The 24260-nt window shown below is 43.7% G+C and overlaps 1 protein-coding gene across 5 annotated transcripts in view; it reads right to left on the reverse strand.

The window, feature by feature from the left end:
* Positions 1-21013: 21013 nt before the first annotated feature.
* Positions 21014-24260, reverse strand: part of LOC138246160 (histo-blood group ABO system transferase-like) — a 317788-nt gene continuing 314541 nt past the window's right edge. For all 5 annotated transcript variants that reach the window (XM_069200462.1, XM_069200463.1, XM_069200461.1 and 2 more), the window contains one exon: positions 21014-21701. In XM_069200462.1, the coding sequence (XP_069056563.1) occupies positions 21035-21701 (667 nt within the window). In that variant the 3' untranslated portion in view covers positions 21014-21034. The remainder of the gene's footprint in view (positions 21702-24260) is intronic.

Below are 24260 nucleotides of genomic sequence, written 5' to 3' on the forward strand. Positions count from 1 at the left end.
ATTCCCGCTTCCAATGCCCCACGCGTGACATGGTGACACCTTTTTCATCCCCTTCAGATCATTTTGAACCACAACAGTATTCAAGTGTGGACCGCGGTTCACAAAACCTCGACCTCTCGGTTGTGCCTGAAACATGCCATTTCCCTGCGGTTGCTGCTGTATCACCTGCTGTACCCCATTTCCTTGCATCCCTGCTTGCGCTGCCTTGATCTGCATCACAATCACTTTTTCCTTCAACTTTCTCTGCTTCAACTCAATCTCATCACTACAGTATTTCACATACTGCAACACCTCATCAATCTGCTTTGCTTGCCAACAGATCAAATGATTCTTAATCATCTGGCTAATCTCTGGTCTCAGTCCTTCAACAAACCTGAACACAAGATGATTCATGTCTTTCGTTTCTATGGTCTCACTGCCTCTGTAATGTTTGAACGCTTTCAAAAATCTTTCATAGGAAGCGTGAATCGACTCTTTGGCCTCCTGTGAGGTTCAATCTATTTTCTGCCAGTCAGTCACTTTCTGCTTCAAAAACTCAATCACTTTATGATAATACTTCATCACCTCCTCAGATGGTGCTCCAGTCACCTTATCCCTTGCCGGCTCCTGCGTCGGCCAGTCCACACCTCTCTTGCACTCAAGCCATAAATCGGGTGGAACTATAATCTCAAACAGGGTATTCAAGTCCTCCCAGAGACATTTCGCAAGCTTCACAAACCTATCTGTCTGCTGGTACCATTCCATCAGCTTTTCCCTCAACCTGGGATAATCATTTGTGAATGACAGGATGTCTTCCCTAGACCACGGTACATGGACTAGAACTCCTCCGGCTGTTTCTCTAATTGGTAATATTTTTATTGGCCCCGTGTCCGGTGCAGCTTTAGCCTGATTTGGTTCCGGACCGTCACCTTTCTCTATCTCTTTTCTTTGCTCATCTGCCTTCCCACTTATCTAAGGCTCCCCAGATTTGCGCACTTTGCAGTATCTCTTTAAGATGCGCTTTCATTCCAGTGGACCTGGTGTGATCAAAATCTTTAGAATCAAAGTCCAATCTGTAGCTTCTTTTCAAATGTTTAGTATTCTCAATATCTATAACGTATTCGTCTGCTAGGTTTGCCAACCTCTGATGCACCTTGCCCACTTCTTTAGTGATTTTGGGGCCTAGATACCTCAGTTCTGCTTCTGTGTATGACTCTAATCTGTTCACCCCCATTGTCCCTTCCACTAGTTCCGCAGCTTCTACACCCAGTCTCACAAAATTCAGGTATTCTTTTCTTTCTGACTTTTCTGCGGTCACTGCAGTAGTCTGTGAAGCATGGACCTTTTCTAACCACTCATTCAACTGTTGCGCAGAAAAACCTTGCAACTAAATGTTCCCTGACTGCATCAGTGGTGTTTGTGATGTATTTGTACTCATTGTCTGTCGGGCTAGCACACTTAACCCTACTTGCCTCATTGCCTCCAAAGGATCCCCAATCGGACTAAGGTCTAACAAGGACCGAGTCCCTCTGCTGCCTGTTCTCTTGGTGTCATTAACTGGGGAGCTCCTGTGAACCCTCCTCTTATTGCCTCTTGGGTGATTATTCCCTGATCACACACGCCAGGCTTACCCTGCGCATACAGCGGTACTGGTGGACCAACAGTAATTGGTAATGATATGGCAGCTGGTGTCTGACCAGGTCCCAAACCCCGTGGAGCATTAACTCCTATGGGCTGACCCATCACGGGTGCTGTAGGTACTGAATGCTGTTTTGCAACTGGGGTGTAACCCGGAATCAACTGTTGCTGCGGCTGGGGCAGCAATTGCGGAGTTGGCTCAATCTGCACTAGCTTTGGTCTCGTATATGTCGGATCAGGCGGCACCATCAGACTCATATTTGTTTCTAGTACTGGGACATCTGGATAAATCCTTTGAATCTGTGGCGGAGCTTGCAACTGTATCTGCGTGTCTGGTGCAGTGGGTACACGGACACCATTCTGTATCAAAACTGTATCACTTGTCTGCACTGTACTTGAGATACCCTTACTCTGTGCCCGATTCTCAGGACCCGCACTAGTGCTCGGAGCAGTGTCATTTATTGCATATGGTGGCGGGCGATCATGTAATAACTGATTAAGGAACTCTACGTCGTCTGAGTCATCTTCATCTACCCAAGACCTCTGAGTCTCTTTAGGCTTACTCGAGCCCTTGTCTGTCTTACAGGTGGCTTTCTTTCCCTGTGTTTCATCTTCTTGTGTTATTGCTGGAAACAATTTGAGTCCGTCAACTATTCCCCTTCTCCACATTCTGCTCTCATTGTCACATCTAGCCTCGGCTAAAGTATTTTCTGCCCTTTTTATTCTCCTTTCAAGTTTTTGCTGTCTTTGTCGTATGGCCATTAAATCCCAGACTGCTAATGCCTCATACTGGGCTGGCCTCGGGGGTGTTTTTTGTACGCTTAACATCCACCTCAAATTTTCTAAAATTCTCGTATTAAACGTCCCATGCTCCGGAAACACTAAACATCCCTCCTTCTCTGCCACTTTTCACCACTGCTTCATCCAAAGACATGATGCGACTCCCTTTTCCTCCATTACTATATAAGCTGGAGTACCCTCAGGCGGTGTAGGCCCCCCTTCACTCGCCATAATATATGCGTCTCCCTTCAAAGCGCTCGTTAGAGCCTTGAAAAACGTAATTTTTGCGTCTTTTATTTTGTTTAGGATCTAATCAGGAAGTGACTTTAATTCCCAGAACACTCTTCACCCACCTTTCTCCACCTATTGCCTCTCACGGACGGCTGCCAATCCATGCGCGACCCCTCTCGGCAACTGACCTATTCCAGCACGGCACCACTGAAGACACACTCACACACACTGCAGCTGACAAAGTCTTGCGGCTTGTCCTCCTCACACAAAACTAATGCAATAATATTGCGAGCACCTTTAACCACAAAAACCCAAATTTGCCGGTTTACTACAGGAAGGGTAACACATTCGCTTCAGAACTTTACAGAGATTTCACTTGAAGCCTCGGCCGCTACTCTCTCCTTCTGAGCTCCCGCACTCGCAAGCAGAATTCGACCTGCAAATCCTACTCTCGACTTGCCAATGGTTCGTTCTAGTGCACTTTAGAACTTGCCAAATCTCCATCGAAGGTTTTACTCACACAATTTGACTCAAACTCGACTTGTCAACCACGCCTGATTGACCTATTAAACCGCACAAATTACAACATAAACCCAAGTGTCTCCTACACTTGTCAATATACTCCGGAGTCTTAGACCACGACGGGTCCGTACATCACCAACAACCACGTGGACAATTCTTTAGCACAAAGCACCACACTCACATGAAGTATGCCGACTTCCCTACTCTCATACTGCGGAGTACGCCCACTCCTACTAAAACAATATGACCTGACCTAAAACACCCAATACTTCACAAATCACCTGCAATGAGCATAAGCTGAGCACGCGCAAATTCTACACCACACATACTAAAACGCCAAGAACATACCCAACTCACTTAGGCAGGCTCCGAGATTCCGGGAAAGTCATGGGGAACTTAGAAACACATCACATCTCCAATCTGCATTATCTCAGAAAAACAATTTAAAACAGTGGTCCTCTGTCCTATGGCCCCAAAGGGCCTAAACCGTCGCTCTGCTACCAGAACCTTTAGCGTGTCCCTTTATGATTAATTTACTCACTTTGGGACTTGTTTTAGGCCAATGAATCTTTTGACCCCGATTGAAGACACCTTAGGACGAGATAGCTAATCAGCATGTCAATCAATACGTCAATAACGTCATCAACATTTACCAGAATAAAATAATTCAACTTAGTCAAAGACATTAATAAAACTCGGAAACCACCATGACCTTGCAGTCATGAATAACCACACCAGTTTAGTATGAATTTTGTGATATTTATTCCCTATTGATTACAATTCTACTAGTAAGTTTATTAATCTCAAAACCAAGAAGCTTATTAGCATAGTCACAATATGGCAACTCTGATAAGATTTCATAAAAGCAAGAATCACGAATATTAAAACATAACACGGCGTAAACATATGTTATTGCCAGCAGAGTAACATTAGCGCATCATTCAACAAAGCATAGATTCAGTCATTTGTCTATTTGCGTCAGTTTTAGTGAACCCTCTTAACTAACCTCGAATTAGCATTGACATGTTGGGCTTCATGCATAACAATTTAGTAACACCAATTTGGAAAACATCTAACTATGGTCTCTGTCAAAATAGAAGCAGTTGGTACCTAGAAAGGAAAAGCAAACAGACAATCACAATTTCATTGTCATATAGTTACCCTCCGAATTTGGGGTCAGCATTCAGGTTCTGTCTTCGTCCTCAGGACATCAGTTGATTCGCCATCAAAAGGGACTCAGCTCCGGCAGGAAGGGCAAAAGGGGGCACTTCCCTCATAAGGAGGTAAAGTGTAAACGGGCAATATAAGAACAAGGATGGTTCTAAGTAAAATCAGCAAGTCACCAAACAGAGTGACAAAGTTTCTTGATCATATCAATAGCATTTCCCTAACCAATCTCAGTAACTCCCTGTGTCATAGGTTTTTATCCCTTTTTCGTTGTACATTCCCCTAAAACCTAATTGGACAAGGGGTTGCACCCCACTATCTGTAACCAATTAACATCAAATTAGCTCATCGAATTTGTCACCCCATAACAGTTCTCACGTATTTTATTGGTCCTTATGATTGACGTCTTTAGCGGGTGGAATGTCCGGTATGATTTCATAGTCTTGGGGTCCTTTGCGCAACTTCTGTCAGTGGCTCCATTGTCTGTACCGATTTAGGCGACCTTGTACCTTCGGATGATCTACACTATTGCATTCAGCTAAAATGTTTCTATAAGCAAGTTGAATTTCATGAGAACAGATCTACTACAGTTACATTCAGCTTCTAACTTTTTGAAAAAACAAGAGTTCATGTCCTTTAGCAAGTCAGCACACTCCACGTTAGAAAAATACATTTAATATGAGAGTCAGGCAGCTAGGCCTTGACTCATGCTAACTGAAGGCCTAATGATTTATTAGCAGAAGTCTAATACATATCCTTTTTAACATTAGTGCAAACTTATATTCTATCATAATATTTCAACATTATTAGTCAGTTTCATTAGTCCCCGTATACATTGGCGGCCACTCCCCGTGGGCACATTTCAAACGCATGTTATAGCAAAATACATTAGTACATTTTCTATGCGGCATTATTACACATTAGTTCATAAACATTTAATGTTAATATAGAATATATAAGCTACGCTCTCTCAGTTTCTTTTCTATTACAATGCCACTTCAATCTCTTCACTAACTTTGTTTGTCAAAGGCAAACGTTTGATTTGTACATACTTAAAAATATGTAAAGCAACACAAAAAATGCAACAAATGTCTGAACTTTTTTTATTGGGATGAACATAACCAATTAATTGGGTGGGCGCTATCAGCCGTTGTCTTCTTTTTTTAAAACGTGCTTATCCCGTGATACTCGGGCATTTACTGGATTACCAACAAAGCACAAGCGCTGTGTCTTGTCTGAAGAAAAAAGGTGTATTGTTTTCAGATCAAACTCGGACATTCGACGGCCACCTTAAAAGCTACCGCTGTAACAGCCTCACTTACTCACAGGCAGTATTGTTTGGTTTTCGTAAGGTCAGGGATTTTATCATGAAAGCAGAAAGTATTCTTTTAGATGATCTAAAAATAAAAACGTGTGGCATTCTGTCAGAAAAACCTTGAACTCTGCACATTCCTTCCAGGCCGTATGCGGGTGTGAAATTGGAGCTTTTTTTTCACTCATTCTTGCCAACGCTTCATCTCCCTGTTTCAACTTTTGTCTGGCTATCTGTTTTCTCGTCCATTTTCTTGTATTTTTTTCTTTTTTGTAAAGCCCACCCCATCCATGTCATGGTCCTAGTGCTGTTGCGGATGTGTTCATATTTTGCGATGGGTGCAATGAGAATTATAATTTGCCTAAGTGCTTCTGTTTGTCCTGATATTGAAAATTATAGCACGCTGTAGAGGTAGTCAGGTGTGTTGGAAAGGTATAATGAAAAGAAAAGACAAATGCGTGCCATGACAATGAAGTGAATGTGACCCAATAAACAGTATTCTTGCAGATGCTCGGAGTATAATATGCTATTTATTACTATTATTAACTGTGGGAACAGGCCATGAATCGTGAGATGTGAAGCTTCAGGTGGATCATGATGCATTTTCACTCTTTCAACAGTGATAAGGATCAAATTGCTTCCTGCCTACCTGCATGGTTTATGCCATGCTTTTCCTTCATGGGTATTACTCAGATCATTTTCACAAATTCACAACTGATTTGTATGATCACCCAGTGCTATGCCTTCTCACCCAATTTGTCATAAAGACATTAGAGCTGTGTTAACTGCTGAAAAGGTCCACCACCATGTACAGACAGGTTCCGTGTTGGGGGTTATGAGTGACGCATGAGAAACATAAGTGGTAAGTTGTGTGTACTCTGCAGTTTTGCGACCTTACAGTATACCTCTTTGCTCGTTTTCAGTTGATATGAAAGGACCCAACAACAAAATGTTAAAAAATGAAGTGGGTTCATAGCTGTTACATCCCAATACAAACCACTGAAAACATTGTAGTTGAAGTGATTCTAAGATATCGATCTAGACACTGAAAAGTTGTACATATTGGCAGTTAGCTATTCCACAGTCTTTAAATCAAGGTTCATTGCATTCCTGGTGATATCACAAAGTACATTATTGGTCACATCATGTGTGGTTACACCTCTGCATCTTAGCCTTTGAAGGGCTAAAGGTTCCACAGAGCAGCAGACTTTTGTTTTCTTAATCCACTGGTGACGGGTGTCACAGGAACAGAGTAGCTGCAGGCTCTGCTGTTAGGCTGACACATCTATGTTCTAAGAGAGACCCCCTTTACGTACCCCCTACAAAACAGCTGCTTTGTGGTAGCAATAAAGGGCACAAGTATTTTCAATTTCTTTAATGGATTTGATCAGAGTGAATATGGTGTAACTCCTTTCCTTCCTCACTGTGTACAGTGTCAAAGGATAGAGAGCTCCTATTGCCTTGGCACTCACTGAGTGGCATCAAAGCTTCTCCCCAGTATAGGTGGTTAAAAGTAGTGCTACCAGTTGAAAATGATCTTTTCATAGTCCATCCTGCTTGTTGAGGCAGTACAAGTGAGAGTCCACTATGTGGTTTCTTGTCTGCAGGGCTCCGTTAGTGGAAAATTAAGAGCGACACAACTGGAATGTTGACAACCATCTGGACCTCAGATGCTAACATACTGAAATTATGTTTCTCTCAAAAGATGCCCGTATTTTATATATACCTTTAATTATCGGTTTATATTGATGTCATTGTTACCATTGCCGATATTCCTATTGTCATACATTTTTTTTTTTTTAATCTGTTTATTAAGCGTAACATTCACACAACGATACATTGGGTGTTAATGATTCTACGATCTGTTTGTTTGCTTATATGAACTTGCACAGCATTATCACACAATAATGTAACACAGGAGCGGGAAGAAGGAGAAGCAAATATAAAACAACGTAGAGATGGAAAGAAGGAGAAAATAGAACAGCATTCAGCTTGAAGATTATGTACTTAACTAATTGCTAATTAAAGATGCGGCTAATCGCTATGAATGTCATTGCTAGTGTAGGTAATCCCCAACAGGAGGAGGGGGAAGAAAAAAAAAAAAAACGAAGGGATACAGCTGTTATGTATGTGTAAGACGGGGGACATAACTAAGGAGTGACTTATGTTTTGCGGAGTATGGTAGGTTACAGGGCAGAGGTGATTTTGAATAAACTTGGTATGGGCTACATGTGGATTTGACCGCAGGGAGAGTATCCTAGTGTGACATGAGATTGCATTGTGGAGAGGGGTGAGGGCGTTTATGGCGGGTGTAATTGAGAATGAGTGAAATTAGGGCAACTTAATTAACGTGCTGACGGCGTCAGCCAGAGATGTGGTAGGTGTGTATAATGCCCTACTCACGGGGGTACATGTCATCCCTGGCTTCTATTGCCACCACAAATGTGTCCCGCACCTCGGGCCCTCCTGAATGAGACCTTTGTGTTGCAGTGAACGGAGTGTCTGAGCTTCAGCCTGCGCTCGGACGTGTAAGTCATGAAGCCAGGACACGTGGGAAGGGACGTGTGGGGCTTTCCAATGCGTTGCTATTAGCCATTTGAAAACAACGAATGCTAAATCTATGAATCTGTGTATTTGTTTATCTTCTCTGGTGCGGTGGCGTATGCCAAGTAAACAGGAGTCTGGTGTGGGCAACAGGGTGTGAGATGAGATGTCAGTTGTGGTGTCCGTAACGCAGAGCCAGGCCAAGTTTATTGAGTGGCAGCTCCAAACCATATGGTAGAAGTCGGCTGCCGGGGTGGCGCATCTTGGGCATGTCGGAGTTGTGCTCGGATATATTCTTTGGATGCGGGCTGGGGAGAAATATGAGTGGTGAATATAATTGAATTGGGTGTAGCGCAGGTGGGGATTCCGGGATATTGATTTGATCATTGCAAGAGCTGCGATCCAGGATTTTTGAGGTAGTGGCGAGGGAAGGACGGAGTCCCAACGTGCCTTAACATGCGGCAGGGTGGTACAAACTGCCGCCAGCAATGCTTTGTATAATTTAGTTATGATGCCTTTTGTGGAGCCCATGGTAAGGATGATGGTAAGTAATGGGGACTCAGGGGGCTCAGCGCTACCGATGCCCCAGAGGTTGTTAAGTAGCTGCTTAATGGCGCTATATGTCAAGAAGGCCCCGTTGTGCAGCACTCCAGCAGACACCAGTTCCGCAAAGGAGTGCGTCATAGAGCTAGAATTTATATCGCCCACCATCAGTGTGTTTATTTCCCGCGTGTCGTGATGTATTGAGAGGATTTGGGTGCCCGGCAATTGGAATAGTGGTAGCGAGGGTGAATAAGGGGGAGAGGAAGTCTTACCTTGGACGTATCTGCGCCAACAAAACCGAGCTGCTTTCAACAGTATTAGTTTTGGGAGTGGGTGGGAGGGCCCGATAGCATTATAGACAGCAACCTCTTCGGGGCTATATATGTCTGCAACATTATGCTTTCAGCAGGAGTCTCTTAAAGCCATGTGGATAGCCACGATAATTGGGCTGCTGCGTAGTATCTCTCGAAATTGGGCATGCCCAGCCCCCCTGTCTCCTGCGGGTGTTGAGTTATAGTCAACGCTACCCTGCGTCTATCTTTACCCCAGAGTAAGTCGGTTAATATTGATTGCAGTTTGGTAAAAAACGAGCGTGGTAGGCACAACGGTAGGGCAGTAAAGTAATATAAAAACCAAGGAAGGATAAGCATCTTGGCAATCGCCGCTCGGCCCATGGGGGATAAGGGGAGCGAGCTCCAAAAAGGTATTAAGCTACAGGTGGAGCCCAGTACCCTGACGATGTCGAGTGGTTGCGCAAGTATATTAGGGCATCGTCTGCATATAAGGATACAATGTGATAAGTATTCAGCTCCGGAATGCCGCATATGTGTGCGTAACTACGTAGTTTAGTTGCTAATGGTTCCATGGCAATAACGAATAGCAAAGGAGATAGTGGACAGCCTTGTCTGGTGCCTCTACCTATAGGGAATGCTTCGGAGATAATGCGACCATTCTTGACACGGGCTGTGGGCCTGGAATAGAGCGTTTCGATCCAGCTGATGAAGCCGGGACCGAAACCAAACGCTTTGAGTGTTCGTAGGAGATAATTCCAGCTTAGCGTTTTTAAATATCTAGGGAGATGGCCACTGCTTCGACGTTTGTGTTGCTATGCATTATGTGCAGGAGTCTTCTGATATTTAAGAAGGTGCTTCTGCCAGGAATAAAGCCGGATTGGTCATGGTGTATCAGGCTTGGTAGGTAGGGGAGGAGCCTATTTGCGAGTATTTTCCCTAATAATTTGCAATCTGTATTGAGTAGAGAGAGCGGCCTGTATGATTTAACATCGAGACGGTCGCGGCCCACTTTTGGGAGGACGACTATCAGAGCCTTGCGCATAGAGTCTGGCAACTGTAAATTGTGGTGTGCTTCGTTGAATACCTCTATGAGTGGGTGTAGGAGGTGGGTAGCATTGGAGTTGAAATATTCTACTGGTAGACCGTCTGAGCCAGGAGTTTTGCTACGTGCCATTTGGGATAGAGTTAAACGCAGCTCTTCGATAGTAATAGGGCCATCTAGAGTAGCGGTATTGTCGAGGATAAGTTGGTTTTGAGAGACAGAGTGTAGTATGTCAGTGAGGTGCCGCTCCGGAGGGGGGGGGGGGGGGGTGAGATGTGTAAAGGGTGCGGTAGTATGCAGAGAAAGCGTTGTTGATGCCCACCTGAGTGTTAACAATGACATCCGGGTTTAAACGTATCGCACCAATGGGTGTAAGCTGTAAGGGCTGGCGGGCCAGCCAGGCCAGTAGCCTGCCCGACCTGTCTCCCTCAGCATGTTGTCTTGCCATGTAATGTCTATAGTCGTGTTTGCTCAGTCTGTTGTCTGCTTCCTTATGGGCAGCTCTGAGCGAGTTCAATATTGTTGGTGTGGAGTCTTAGCCGGCGTTCTCATTCTCTGCACCGCAAAGTTTTACCTCCAAATCTTGTAATTCTTTGGTAAGTGTTTTTCTCACCCCAACCGTGGCCGTGAGACAGTGTCCGCGTATCACCGCTTTGTGGGCATCCCACTCTATAGCGCGGGATGAGGTTGAATTCTTGTTCAATAGAAAGTAATCAGCTAGTTTTTTGGATATATCCGTTTGGAAGGGTGGGTCTAAAAGAGCTTCTGGCTGCAGTCGCCATGTTGGTATACGCTTGTGCGTGTGGCCCCATGCCATTGTGACGCATAGAGGGTTATGGTCTGATATAGTGCGCGCTAGGTATTCAGAACTGCATACTTTGTGAATTACGGTTGCAGATACAAAGATCATATCTATTCTGGTGTGTAGCTTATGTACGGGGGAGTAGAAAGAGTATTCGCAGTGGACAGGATGACTCACCCTCCATACATCTCTCAGACCATTATTTGATGCCCAGCTTGCTAGAGCTTGTGCGGCGCGATTGGAAGGGGACGTGGCGAGTGGAGGGAACGAGCGGTCCATGTGAGTGTCGAGGACACTATTGAATTCTCCCCCCCAGATGCACTCTAGCGTGGGATCACTGAGATTACCGGTGGCAAGCGTGGATAGAAAATCTCATTGATTTACATTTGGGGAGTACAGTTCAACCAGGGCTAAGGGGGATCCGTCAAGGGTACCCTCGAGTAACACGTGTCTACCATTTGGGTCGCACTGTGTACGAGATAGGGCAAATGGGACCCCTGGGGCAATCCAGATGGCTGCTCCATGGGCAAAAGAAGAGGAAGTGGTGCCATGGAATTGACCTTTCCATTTTGATCGTGTGCTTTCCAGCGTGGGTTTAGAAAGATGTGTCTCTTGTAATAGAGCTATGTGTATTTGAAGCCTCTTAAGAAAGGCATAAACCCTTTGACGTTTCCGTGGGGTTGCCATACCTCTAACATTCCATGTAAGTATCTTATATTTCAAGGTACCTTGGTGCGTTTGGGTGGCCATAATATTTTTGTGGTTTTCGTGTAACCGGAGGGGTGGCTATCTAGTACCCCCGGTGTGAGAGTGTTGTGGTGCCTACTCGCTAGGGCTGGCCAGTCAGTGACTACTGCATTGTGAGCTGTGTTCCTATTGCTGTAATATATATGACATGTACGTTTGCTGCCGCATTTACAGTTAGCTGAGCTGTAACAAAACCATTCAACAAATAGAGAGGTGCACACTAAAACGAAATATAACAACACTAAAATTATTAATAGATAGAAAACATTTCCGGCAATTGCCGGCTTGAAAGAATGGTACATATGGAACAGGGGGGTACCAGAGGGCATTGGTGTAGAGGCATGGGTTTACCCTGCCCAAGTTACACATGGTTCAAAGTGCAAGGTCTACCGCCCGGAGGGCACACGCGGGCTGCGCACCACAGTTAGGAGTGTGGTAATAACATCCGTTAGCCACGAAGCAGCCAGAAAGAGAGGGAGTCGCGACAACGTATCCAAATAACGGGAGTAGGTGGAACTTTATTGCTTAGCAGATGTCGTCCGCTGATCGTGTTGTGAGGAAAGGACCACGCGTGGTGTCCGTTGAGTCCGAGTTTACGTCCTGTTCCCGATCCACGTCCATTTGTGTGGGTGAGGTAGTGGGCGATGCATTAACGAAGCGGGATGTGGCCTGCAGGAGCCGGAAACGTTCGGACTGTGCCTGTTCAGGCGAGGGTTTAGCTCCCCGTTTTTTGCGTTGCTTGCGGCCGAGAATAGGGCGAAGGCTATTGTCGTCCAGAGTGCTTGTGTCTGGAGGGTCGGCTAGACCTTTGGCATATAGCCAAGTCCAGGCATCTTCCGGAGTTGTGAAGAAAAAAGAGCGAGTGTCGTCCTGCACTCAGAGTCTGGCTGGGAACATCAGCGCATACTTGATGCTGTGTTTGCGGAGACATGTCTTAACACGGTAGAAAGAATTACGTTTCTTCTGTACTTCTGCTGTGAAGTCTGGATAAGCGGAGATCAGCGCATTTTCAAAGCTTACCGGAGCAGATTTACGGAAAAGCTGAAGGATGAGATCTCTATCGCGATAGTTAAGGAGTCTTACTATGAGCGGGCGCGGTTGTGAACCAGGTGGGGGGGTCTGCCGGGGATCCTGTGAGCCCTCTCAACCGAGAAGAACTTCGGGATGTTGCCTTTGAGGATTGTATCGGTGAGCCATTGCTCTATGAATAATTCAGCACTTAGGCCCTCGACACGTTCAGGGAAACCCTCCAACCGAATGTTATTGTGGCGGGACCTGCTCTCTGCATCTTCGGCTCTGCGTTTTAAGGAGTCCACTTCTGATGATAGGTGCGCTAATTGCGATTAAAAATCATTCACAGACCGGGGTAGGGTTGCAGTGTCTTTTTCAAGTTCGGTCACTCTGTCTGCTAGAGCGTGTTGATCAGTGCGAAGTATGTTGAGTTCTTCTGTTACCAAGCCTATTTAAGCTTCCAGGGTGGACCTAGTGTCCAGAATAGCTTGCAGTATCTTATCAAATTGTGACGTATGTGATTGTAGGGTGAGTTCCAGCTTTTGCAAGGTCACTTGCGTGGTGGCATGGGCCTCTGAGGAGGATGAAGTGTTGTGGTCCATTTTGGTAGGAGGTGCGCGTGGGGTCTTTGGTTTGACCATTTGGTAAGTGCAGTATTACGTGGGCGTAAGCGCAACAAGTGAACACCTAGCAATGTATGCAGACGAGTCAGGCGTCACACCAGTCCGGCCCGGACGTTGAGGTCAAATGAGGTAGAGGCAGGACAGTGATATTGAAGATTAATAGTCTAATGCGTTGATTGCTGCTTACAAAGTCTAGAAGTTAAGACGCTGATAAGGGTTTATGATGTTATTGGGTTGAAGGCGAAACACTGCGGAGTTTGTTAAAAGTTAGAACTGTTCCGGTAGCCTTAGGGCGCAGGGGGAGGACTAGCGCGGCAGCGCACTGCGGCACGATAAAAGTCACTGAAGGGCTCACCTTTTACAAACATCCGGGTCCTACGTATTCTTTATTCCAGTCTTTGTTGCCTCACCCCTCCCGAGGTGAAGCGCGACACGTTAGTAAGAGGATGATGCAGCACAATCCGTGAGTCCACTGCGCGATTGTGCCCTGAAATACCTCAGTTGGGGTACTGTCTGGGTACAGTGCCACACCTTGTAGGGGGTTTCACTTTGTTGTTGGAGCCGGGCGAGAATTCAGAGATTTAGAATAAAAAATAAAAAATAAAAAAAAAGGAAAAATGGCGGCCGCGGCCCGTTAGGCCGCGCGGCAGTGCTGTGTGCGCAGCGCGGCCTCCAGGCCGGCCGCAATGCTGAAGGTAGCCCCCGGCGGGCGGGGGGAAGGTCGGGCGTCGGCCCCTCCCGCGGCCTTCTCTCCCGATGGACGGAGCCCACGCAATCTCGCTCCGGTAGGAAGCGAGGGAAGAGGGGCGGTGCCGCACAGGGAGAGCGCAGCCGGCGCCGCTATTGTAGGGCAGCACCTCTTGTGCCTCCGATGAGGCTCAGGCACCGGCAGTCCGCCACCGCGGTCCAACGCGATCCAGAGCAGCAGCTATGGGATGCAGAGAATCCAGCAAGGACACCATAGCGAGCACGCCGGCCACTGGGTGGATGTGGGACACAGCCGGGCAGGCGCTCTCCGCGCGCTCAGATGGCAGCAGTTCTATGTTTCCTCTACGATTCCGTTTTTCAGCCTCTGCGGCACCGGACAGCAATGCGGCCCCCCGGCAGCACCCTAGGTGATCCTCGCTCCCCAAAAAGGGGGGGCCAGGACGCTTCTATCAGGATACTTGTGTGGGCCAGTGATCGGAGCTGCAGTTTATGCTGCCGCTCCGGTCGCATCTTGGCCTCGCCCCCCATTCCTATTGTCATACATTGCATCATGTGTGATGTCATCAATGTATTATAGGAGCCATATAAAGCTGTATCTTGACCTCATTGGCCCATTTTCACAACTTTTTTCCAGTCTGACAAAATACTGCAAGTTGTTTATCAATAAACCATGCTCTCTGTGCTCTGTTTTAACCTCAATGGATCTCATTGAATAAATGGATTACTGAATAAGATTCTATAAAGCGTAGCCATGATCTCAAACAGCATCCTTGCATGAGAGATTAGAATTGTAATGGGTAATGAACACACAGATTAGCCTGGAAAAGAAATATGTTTATAACTTTGTATGAAGACAAAATGACTGGCTTCCTTTGAGTCTAAAACATGGTCCAAAACAACTCCCTCTTATGTTGGGGTAAAAATAAAAATAAAATAAAAAGCATTTTCAAAGTCAGTGGGTTTCGCCTTTGAGGCTTATTTGTCTTTTAGGGATATACATCAATCTTTTTTATTTAGTAATTCCAAAGCTAATTCACAGATTTACACCAAATTACAAAGAGGTCTTTCTGGACCAAGCTGTAGCTTTCTGCCAAAATCACCCCAAAACGTTCCAGACAGCAGATAAAGTGACTGGCACACTAGTTTTTACAACTTTGTGATGATTCCTTACACGACACCAAATATATTAGCAAAACAAAAATGCTTTTCTTATGGAAAGTAGGTCCCAACTGTAACTACCTACTGGTGACCTCCCTCAAAAATGTTTTGTCTATCTGTCTGTCTGTCTGTCTGTCACTGGCAGTCGCAGGTATAGTTAGGACCTAGTTTCCATAGGAAAAGAGTTTTTTGACTTGCCTATAGGTTTGGTGCCGTTTGACAAATCTTCAAAATATTTTCCAAATAAAAGTGTCCTCCTGCTGTGTCTTATTGTGCATAGTAAGTTTCGGGGTGAATCGTCAAGCGGGGCTGAGAAAAAGGAGGGGTAAAAAAAAGTGGGTTCACTATGTTAATTTTCAACACACAGAGCCCGAACAGCTGAACAGAATTACACCAAATTTGGCACAATGCTCGCTGTTGGTCCAAAAAGCGTTTTTAGGTTGAGCCCGCAAGCTCTTTCACCTGTTGTAAGTATTGCGTGCTTTTAACCACACCATCTCATACCTTGCACTTTCATTTGTTCCAGGGCTTGCCTTTCAAAAATAGCTTGATGTCATTGGGAAATGCTTTACATTTGTCCTTTCTTGAGGCTGTTTTTGTCATGCCTTACAGATTGCCCTTGTTACATGGATTATTGCATGACTGAAGATTATACTTCAATGTGGGCAAACTATTTTTTTTTCTTTTGTCTCTCCCCTTTGTGCTGCATGGCGGCCAATGCACTCAGCACAAACTTGATCGCAGTACTGAAGTGCTGGCCACATTGTTCACGGTTACCGAATCAGAGTCATTTCTTGTGGCTTTCCCCTTAAAACACTTGAAATTGGTTAATGCTTTACATAAAACAGAAATCCTCAAAGCGAAAGTGCCTTTCCTGGCACAATAGTCATATAACTCAGGAAACTCGTCCCATAATGCTTTGCAGGGCATTACTTTCTCAAAACATTTTTGCTCATAGCTCAGCCTGTGGTGTTCCTAGGACACTGGGTCCACCGACAAAACATTCTGCACAACATGCTCATTCTGTCTGTATCATCCCTGGGTCCCCACTCTAAGTTATTGGGGACCCCAAAATATTAACCCCTCCCTACATTTTTTCTTTTTAAGTGCTCCCATGGCTGGAACTTTTGTTTTATAGCTGGGAATAGCTTATGTTTTAAGGGCTTTGTTTGTAATGTCATTGCTGTAGGCCTGCTATTCTTGAAAATGTGTAATGCACTATATTCTCAAGGAGCTAAATATATGGTTACACTACATTATTAAAAGCTATTTACTTGTGATGTGGTTATGTACTCTAGAGGCTAGCTCTATAGTTACATGACCATGTTTCTTCCAAATGCTGTTTTTATTATGGTGTTCTCCAGCAGCTGTTCTGAGCATTGCGGTTGCCCCATAATGCTATAATGCTTTGCAAGGCATTATTTTTACAAGGCAGTTTTGCTCATAACTAAGCCTGTGGTGGTCCTAGAACAATGAGACAACCTTCAAAACATTAACCACAATGTGCTCTTCCTGTCTGCATCATCCCTGGGTCTCCATGCTGTGTTAGTGGAGACTCCAAAATAATAACCCCTACCACCATTCATTATCTTTTTAAGCTCGCTCATGGCTGGAACTTTTGTTTTATAGGTGGGTGAAGTTATATTTTATGGGCCTTGTTTGTCATATCATTGAAATAAGCCTGTTAGCCTTGAAAATAATGTGCAATGCACAACACTCTCTAGGGGCTAAACATATGATTACACTGCGTTACTTACGCCTAATCTTTTTTCCATGTGGTTATGTTTTTTAAGGGCTTATTGTGTGGTTACATGACCATGATGATCTCTGGGTACTGTTTAACATACTATAATATTTGTGGCACAAAAACTTGCCACACAATGCTTTGCAGGGCATTACTTTTACAAAACATTTTTCCCTGTTGTGGTCTTAGGAGAATGAGAGCACCTTCAAAACACTCTGTCTACATCATCTTTGAGGCCCCAAACTAGGTTATTGGGGACCCCAAAACAACAACTCCTCCACCATTCAGTGTCTTAAGTTTTCTTGTGGCTAGAACTTTTGTTTTACAGGTGGGATATGTTTTTCTTTAAAAGCCTTGTTTGTAATATCATTGAAGTAGGTCTGCTAGCCCTATAAATGTCCTCTAGAGGCTAAGTGTATTGGTATACTGCATTACTTTCTCCTGTTCTTTTCATGGGGTTATGCCCTCCAGGGGCTAATGATATGGATACATGACCATGTTTCTTACAATTGATATTTTTGTTATGGTGCCCTCTAAGGGCTGTTTTGAGCATTACAGTCTAATGCCCAACATTTATTTCTGATAAAGATTTATATGATAATTGTATATGTTTTAATAATCTCTTCTTATTACAATTATGACCATGTTCCAGGCCAACTTAGCATCCTTATTACACTATGACTGTTTGAACACTCGGTATGTTTGGTTGACCCTTCCATTTTATGTCTTCTTTGTGGCTGTCTTGTGCCTTTTTTGGGAGAATTGTTAGCCAGCCAGCAACTCTGATGGTGGGGTGGTGAAAGTGGTATTCTACTGGAATTAACATGGCAGATTTAAATTAGGATGCTAAATGACAACAGTTTCATTATTTGCTGCAGATAGAGGAAGAAGGTAAATGGAAGTACATTAGTTATATGCAGGGCCACTGGAATTATAAGGCAGGAAGAGATGAAATTATGAGGCAGGGTTGACTAATTTATGTGGCAAGAAAAGTCCAGTTATGAATTTACAATGCCAATAGCTCTAACTCAAGGAAATGTGAGACCTATTGCATTGCAAATGCTTGATTTAATGTAGGTATTGCACTAGAAATACTTTACACCCTTGAGTAAGCTGTAGATAAGAAGCAATACGTATTCTATAAGACTTTTTATCAATAGGGTTTGGCCAGAGATGTTAATTTTACTTATCTGTGACTTGATATTTTCAGTCTGTTTGGGCATGCCCTTCTCAAAGTGTGTACAAGGCTCTGCATTAAAGACAGCAATATTGCACTGTCTTTCACTGAAGGTCTCTCCGAATAAACATATAAACAGGGTTTTAGAAGATTCACCAGCAGAAAACAATGGGCCCTCCTCTATAGAGATAATACAGACTCATTGGTTACTGCAATTTAGAATCCCTTGTCAACAGGACTGTCAAATTAATCCACTTCCTTTGATACCATGAGCCAGTTCAAAATGCCCATTTTAGAGAGTATTTACTTTGTATTTTGGATGTGTAACTTAAGTCTTATGTGTTTACTTGTCCAAAACCCTAACATACAGTGAATGTTCTTGACTGAAAACCCAAGCCTCGATCAAAGTATTGCAAATGGGGCAATTTTGTTATGATTGTAATTGTATTAGAAGCTTCCCCATCTGACAAGGAGTTCCTTTTTTGGACATTCATCATTTTACATTCACAATAAACAGACATTTGTCCGTCCATGAATGCCTAAACATTCATCCACCCACTGACACCCAATACTTGCACTTCTCAGCTATGCAATCACACCCCTTCACTTTCTTACTGATTGGTTACTGCAATCACTTACAACCACCTAACCAGCTTTTCATCCATTTATACACCCATACAGTCATCAATCTACTAATGCAACCATCATATATGTGCATGTCTGCATGTATAAGACAATGTGCAAACATTACTACATATATATCATGGGACGCTACATCACAGATAAGTGCATCATGAGTTTTACTTCAAGGGTAGGATTTCAGCATTAAATTTGAAGTACTTTAGATCACAGATACATTACTTTTTAATGGCTAAAAATGACTCAATCATAAATATACATATATTTTTGTACATCTACTCTAATACATACATATTTTTAAGGTTGTTTACTTAAAATATTAATAGCAAACAAAATTAAATGAATGTAGGTAATTAAGAAAACAATATTTACAGTGAATAAAAGTATGTAAAGATCAAATAAAATGCATAAAAGCTACAATGTTTTAAATATCTATAAGGGTAGGTAAGAATTTTGAGGCTCCGACCTGGTTAGTGCTTAGGGGTAGTAGTTTGTAGGGCTCGGGGATAGGTATTGCATAGCTTAGGAAGGAGCTTATAGGGCTATAGGCTGGGTCGTGTATAAGGATAGTAAGGCCCATATTTATACTCGGTTTGTGCTGAATTCACGTAATTTACGCTAATTCAGCACAAACCTAACTCCATGTTTATACTTTGGCGCTAAACATGTCTAGTGGCAAAGTTATGGAGTTCAGATTGTTTTCTGGAGGTGAAAACCTACCTAGCGTCAATGAGATGCAAAGTAGGTGTTCCCGTCCCGAAAAGGGCGATATGGCCTTTGTGCCATATTTATTCCCCGTGCTAAAATCCGGCACAGGGGGATGGGGGCCTTAATTAATGACGTTAAGCTTGCTTAGTGCCATTATTTAACACCTGGGTCTGGGCAGGCATAAGGGGACCTGTAGGCAGATTTCCATGGTCAGAGACCATGGAAATTGCCCACGGGTGTCCTTCCCTGGCCCCAGGTACACCCCCACCCACACCAGGAGGTCACCTAAGGATGGGGGACCCATCTCAGGTAAGTTCAGGTGAGTATTTTAATTTTATTTCCCAACACCGCTCGGGCCCTGAATTGGGGGCTGCACGGCGTTGGCCCCAATGGCCATGCCTAGTGACCATTCATCCCCTAGGCATGGCTATTGGGGTGGTGGGCATGGCTCCAGTCTTTATTAAGACAGGAGCCATGTCCATGGGGGTTGTGCATCATGAAATGGCGCTACATTGCTTAGAGACAATTCTTTTGCCTCTAATCAGTGTAGCGCCATAATTTGTCGCACAAGCCCCTGTTCCCCCCCTATGCCTCCCCGGACCTGTTAGCGTCCTAGGACCAAGGACGCTAACAGGGCCTTAGCGCCAGCTAGTGCCATTCCATAAATATGGCGTCCGGCCAGCATTATGGAATGGCGCTAGCCGGCGCAATACTTTTTGATGCAAACCTACGGTAACGCAGGTTTGCGTCAAAAAGTATAAATATGGGCCTACGTTTTTAGGGATTGGGATGAGTACTGCATAAGGGTAGTAATTTCTTTTTTAGGGCTCATGCTTGAGCAGTTTAAAAATATTGAAAAAAAAATTCAAATATATGATTAAACTATTATTACAAAAGTAAAACATTAAATTAATTATAAATAATTACACTTCCTTTTTAAATTAACTTTGAATTGAAATGCATGCAAGGCAATCTGAAGTAGTCTTGATGTAAAGCACTACAAGGTAAGGGCACTTTAGATCTAAGGATGCAATGCGCTGACTAACAGTGTAATGATCTATGTGCTGTTGGCTTAAAACAATTGACTATGATGTAGCTCAAGAAATTACCAGTGGTTGAGATTAATCCAGGCATCCAACCCATTACTTTATTGTTTACTTCATGCTACAAGGCCAGACCTATTGGGTTTGCCAATGTTTTACTTCTATAGCCTTGCTTCTTTAAACTTACCAATCAGAATTAAAATTAGAAAGGTGTGTTTAGGTGCCCCACCTTTAAATCTCCACGTGCAACTCCTTGAGATTGACTTAAAATAGATTATGCATTTTGGGCTAAAGTTTAAAGTTTGGTGCAGTTTTGGTGAACAGGGCCAACATTATTGCAAAACAAACATCCATTCCCTTTAACCTATCCCATCTCTAGCTTAACTGCAGATGCATACCTTTCTATGTCCTATGTACGATATCCTTATGCAGGACATTGTCCTAGACCGTGTAGGTGAAGAGTTCGGCCTTCTGTTTCTTAAAAATACATTATGGCATTTTAGTCTTGGACCTTCATGCAGACGGAAATGATTGATGGCTCATTTAGTCACTTAAATAAATCTTACTCCCCGAATAAAATCAGGGCTTGGAAACGACCAAAATGCAAATGGAAGAAGCCATTTTTATATATTTTTTTCACCATGAATTACTCTTATAGTTTGTATGTCTGATGTCCGTCTAATGGTCCAGCTCCAGATGTATTCTGGAGAAAGAATCTTTGTAGGTTTATGGTGGAGCAGATACTTATTGAAATGGCTCTCATCATGGTAAACAGCAATTATGCCATTGGAATCGTCTATTTTAATGGCTTCGTCACAACTCTTGGTCATTTGGTAAATTTCCTGCACTTTGCCTGCAAAGAAATTAGCTTGGTAATAGAAATCTCCTTCATTGCTTGGGATATAGGCTTGGGAGGATGTGCGCCGCTCATAAGTGAAGTAACTGCGATCAGTTTTGTAGTATCCAGGATGTAACGTGGCAACGAGGTCACTCAAAATTTCGACACCCACTTGATCGTGGAACACTATGTCAACATCAGCACACACTAAATACTGCACATCGATCTTCTTCGACTTGATGTCGAGGTGCAGAATTTCCATTCGCTTCATGAAAACTCTTGCCTTGGAATCATATGATGAGGTTTTGTAAACTTTACACTCTCGATCATTATGAATCGTGGTGCACTCAACTTTGTCCGGTTGATCTGTGTAAACATAGTATATCACCTTGTGTCCCATCATGAAGAACTTATCAGAAGTTTCCAAGAACGCTTTTAATAGCTTCCAATAGCTGAGGAAAAAGGAGATGTAACAACATTAGACAATGAAAGAAAGAAACAGTGATCACTTCATTTGTAGGTCAAGACTTCTTGTTTCCCATGCATTACATATACTTAGAGTGGACTTTTTGTCAGCCCCTTTCTCGTGATTGGATCTCACTTCCCAGCTCCTGGCTCAATGGCTTTCATCCCTATTCTTATGTATACCTCGCCAAGGACCCTCTTGAGTCTCACAGTGTTCTGGATGGATGATGTAGCCTACCACTACTTTGCAGTGTCTGAGAGGGACTGTTTTCTTGCTGTCCTTCCCTCTCTCCATCACCTGCTCCTGACAGGATTTGTAAAAATAAACCAAATAGCATATGAAGATAGCTGCTGCAGCTGCAAGCACACCTAAAGGGGGCCACCTGTAAATGGCATTTAAATCTGCATTTAGTAATGATTTTAAAGCCATTCCAAGAAGGCCACCGTCGATATGTATATTTTCACTGCTGTTAGCTGAGCTAAAAAACAACACTGGCAAAGCCAAAACATGTTACTTCCATGAGTCAACGACTTTGCCAATGCTTGTTTACCTTTTTTTTTGGCGTTTTATTGGCAAGGGTTACCAGCTGCAGTCACGGACAAAATATTACCTTACCACAATTTCTAAGGGATTATGCAACAGATGACTATAAATGCTTAGTTAGTAACACAAGCAAATAACTCCTAGTCTGTAATTAAAACCACCATCAAAGGCCTTTGAACAGAAATTGTGTAAATAATATCCAGTTTTCACATGAGGACATAAGCAGATTTTGATGAATGCACAATAGTTATTGGGAACTATAGGTTTTGGATAATGGGAACACTAGGGTATTAACTTTACATTTTCCATTATTAAGTTTTCCCTAATTGTCATTTTATAGCGCTTACTACCACTAACAAGGTGTTGAAGCACTTTTCAGTGAGTAGCACGCTACTTCAGAATCCAAAGGATTAGTGGTGGATTAGTATGTGGCAGAAGTTCTCAAACTTTTTTGACCCACGGTTCCCTTGACTTATTGCCTGTGACTCCCCATTACGTTACTTTTTTTGGCTAGTGGGGTGATGTAAACCAGGCCTCAGGATTACGTCCATTTTTCTCTGTGACAATAATTGACATGAAGCAGATGAAGGTATTAAATTCATAGATGCATAAGCAAACCTAAAGTCCATCTTTGCTCACCTAGTCAAAAAGTATGAATATCCAAAATTTCCATGATGCGAGTTCAAAACAAAATTGTGTCAATTTATATAAAATGTGTTTAGTTCCTTCAAGCACATATATGGCAACATGGGAAGAAATGGATAGGCCTAAAGACAGCAGCAAGCAGTACAAACAATTTGAGGCACACACTATCCTACAGAAACCCGGGGGACGAATATGGGGACCACAGGTAAGGATGTAGGGTGCCTCAGCCTGAGATAAAAGCAGAACACTCACTGAACGATGTGTTACAGGCAGCAACGTCTTTGAGACGGAAACTTGAGCAAAAAAACATGAATCCGTCACAACAGTGGTCTATTTGTACTAGGACAAGAGCGCAAGTCTGAAACCATGCACACCCAGTAAGCAAAACGCTGCTCCAATGAGCTGCAAGTGGCCATGACACAAGCAGACATCAGCTTGTGCATGCACTTTTATATTTCAGAGTAGAGTGCGCAACAGATGGATAAATGAAATGCACGTTATTATATTAACAGTTTAGTTAGCAGTAACGCCTAGGCTGGACAGTGCGGCAACGTATCAAGTGCTATATAAAAATTGCCTGTTCATCACGTTTGTTGGGGGCAATAAGGTGTAGTAGGCCACCGTCTTGCAAAATTACATTCTAGTGCAAAAGTACAGAACAAAAGAAAACCAGGAAATGTAAGCAAGTTGAGACAAAAGCTTGCAGGATAGCTTTGTGGGTTGATCATCTGCTGCGGAAGACAGCAGGTAACAGTTTCACACGTCTGCGTACCAAAATCATACTTTCATCCTTATAGGGTCGATAGTTCAGATGCGCTGTAACATCTTCCGTTATTTATAGGCGAATATAAGTTCAATTTGTGGTGTGCAGTGTGTAAACCGGGGATCTTAACGCCTCGCACAGAAGTAGTGACATCACGCATTCCCACTTCCGTAGCGAGCCTTATCAGGAACAGAAGCGGAGTCTGCCTGCAGGGCTCATCTCGCGGCAGGTACCGCTGACGGACGTGCCTGCACTTCGTCACCCATTCAGGATTGGGGGGAGGTGAGGAGGGAGCAGTGGCTTAAGGGTGACCTTCCACAGAAGAGACTCAAATTACCAGTGCAGCTCTTCGGAAATATTCTGCAGCCTACAATGGTTCCCAAACTGTATGCATCTGTTTGCGGCGCCCAATGCTAGATTTGACAGCACACTGGAGTGCCGTGGCGCACAGATTGGGAACCTGTGCTTTGTACAGTACAGGGATTGGTGCTGGTCAGCCCTAGAAAAGGAATTCGGAGATACCAGAGGAAAGGTTTCAGCCTTAATATACAAGGGTACTATTGAAGGGACAGACGAAATAGAGACCGCAGCTAA

The sequence above is a fragment of the Pleurodeles waltl genome, chromosome 7 (genome assembly GCF_031143425.1).
Source record: "Pleurodeles waltl isolate 20211129_DDA chromosome 7, aPleWal1.hap1.20221129, whole genome shotgun sequence".
Lineage (NCBI taxonomy): Eukaryota > Metazoa > Chordata > Amphibia > Caudata > Salamandridae > Pleurodeles > Pleurodeles waltl.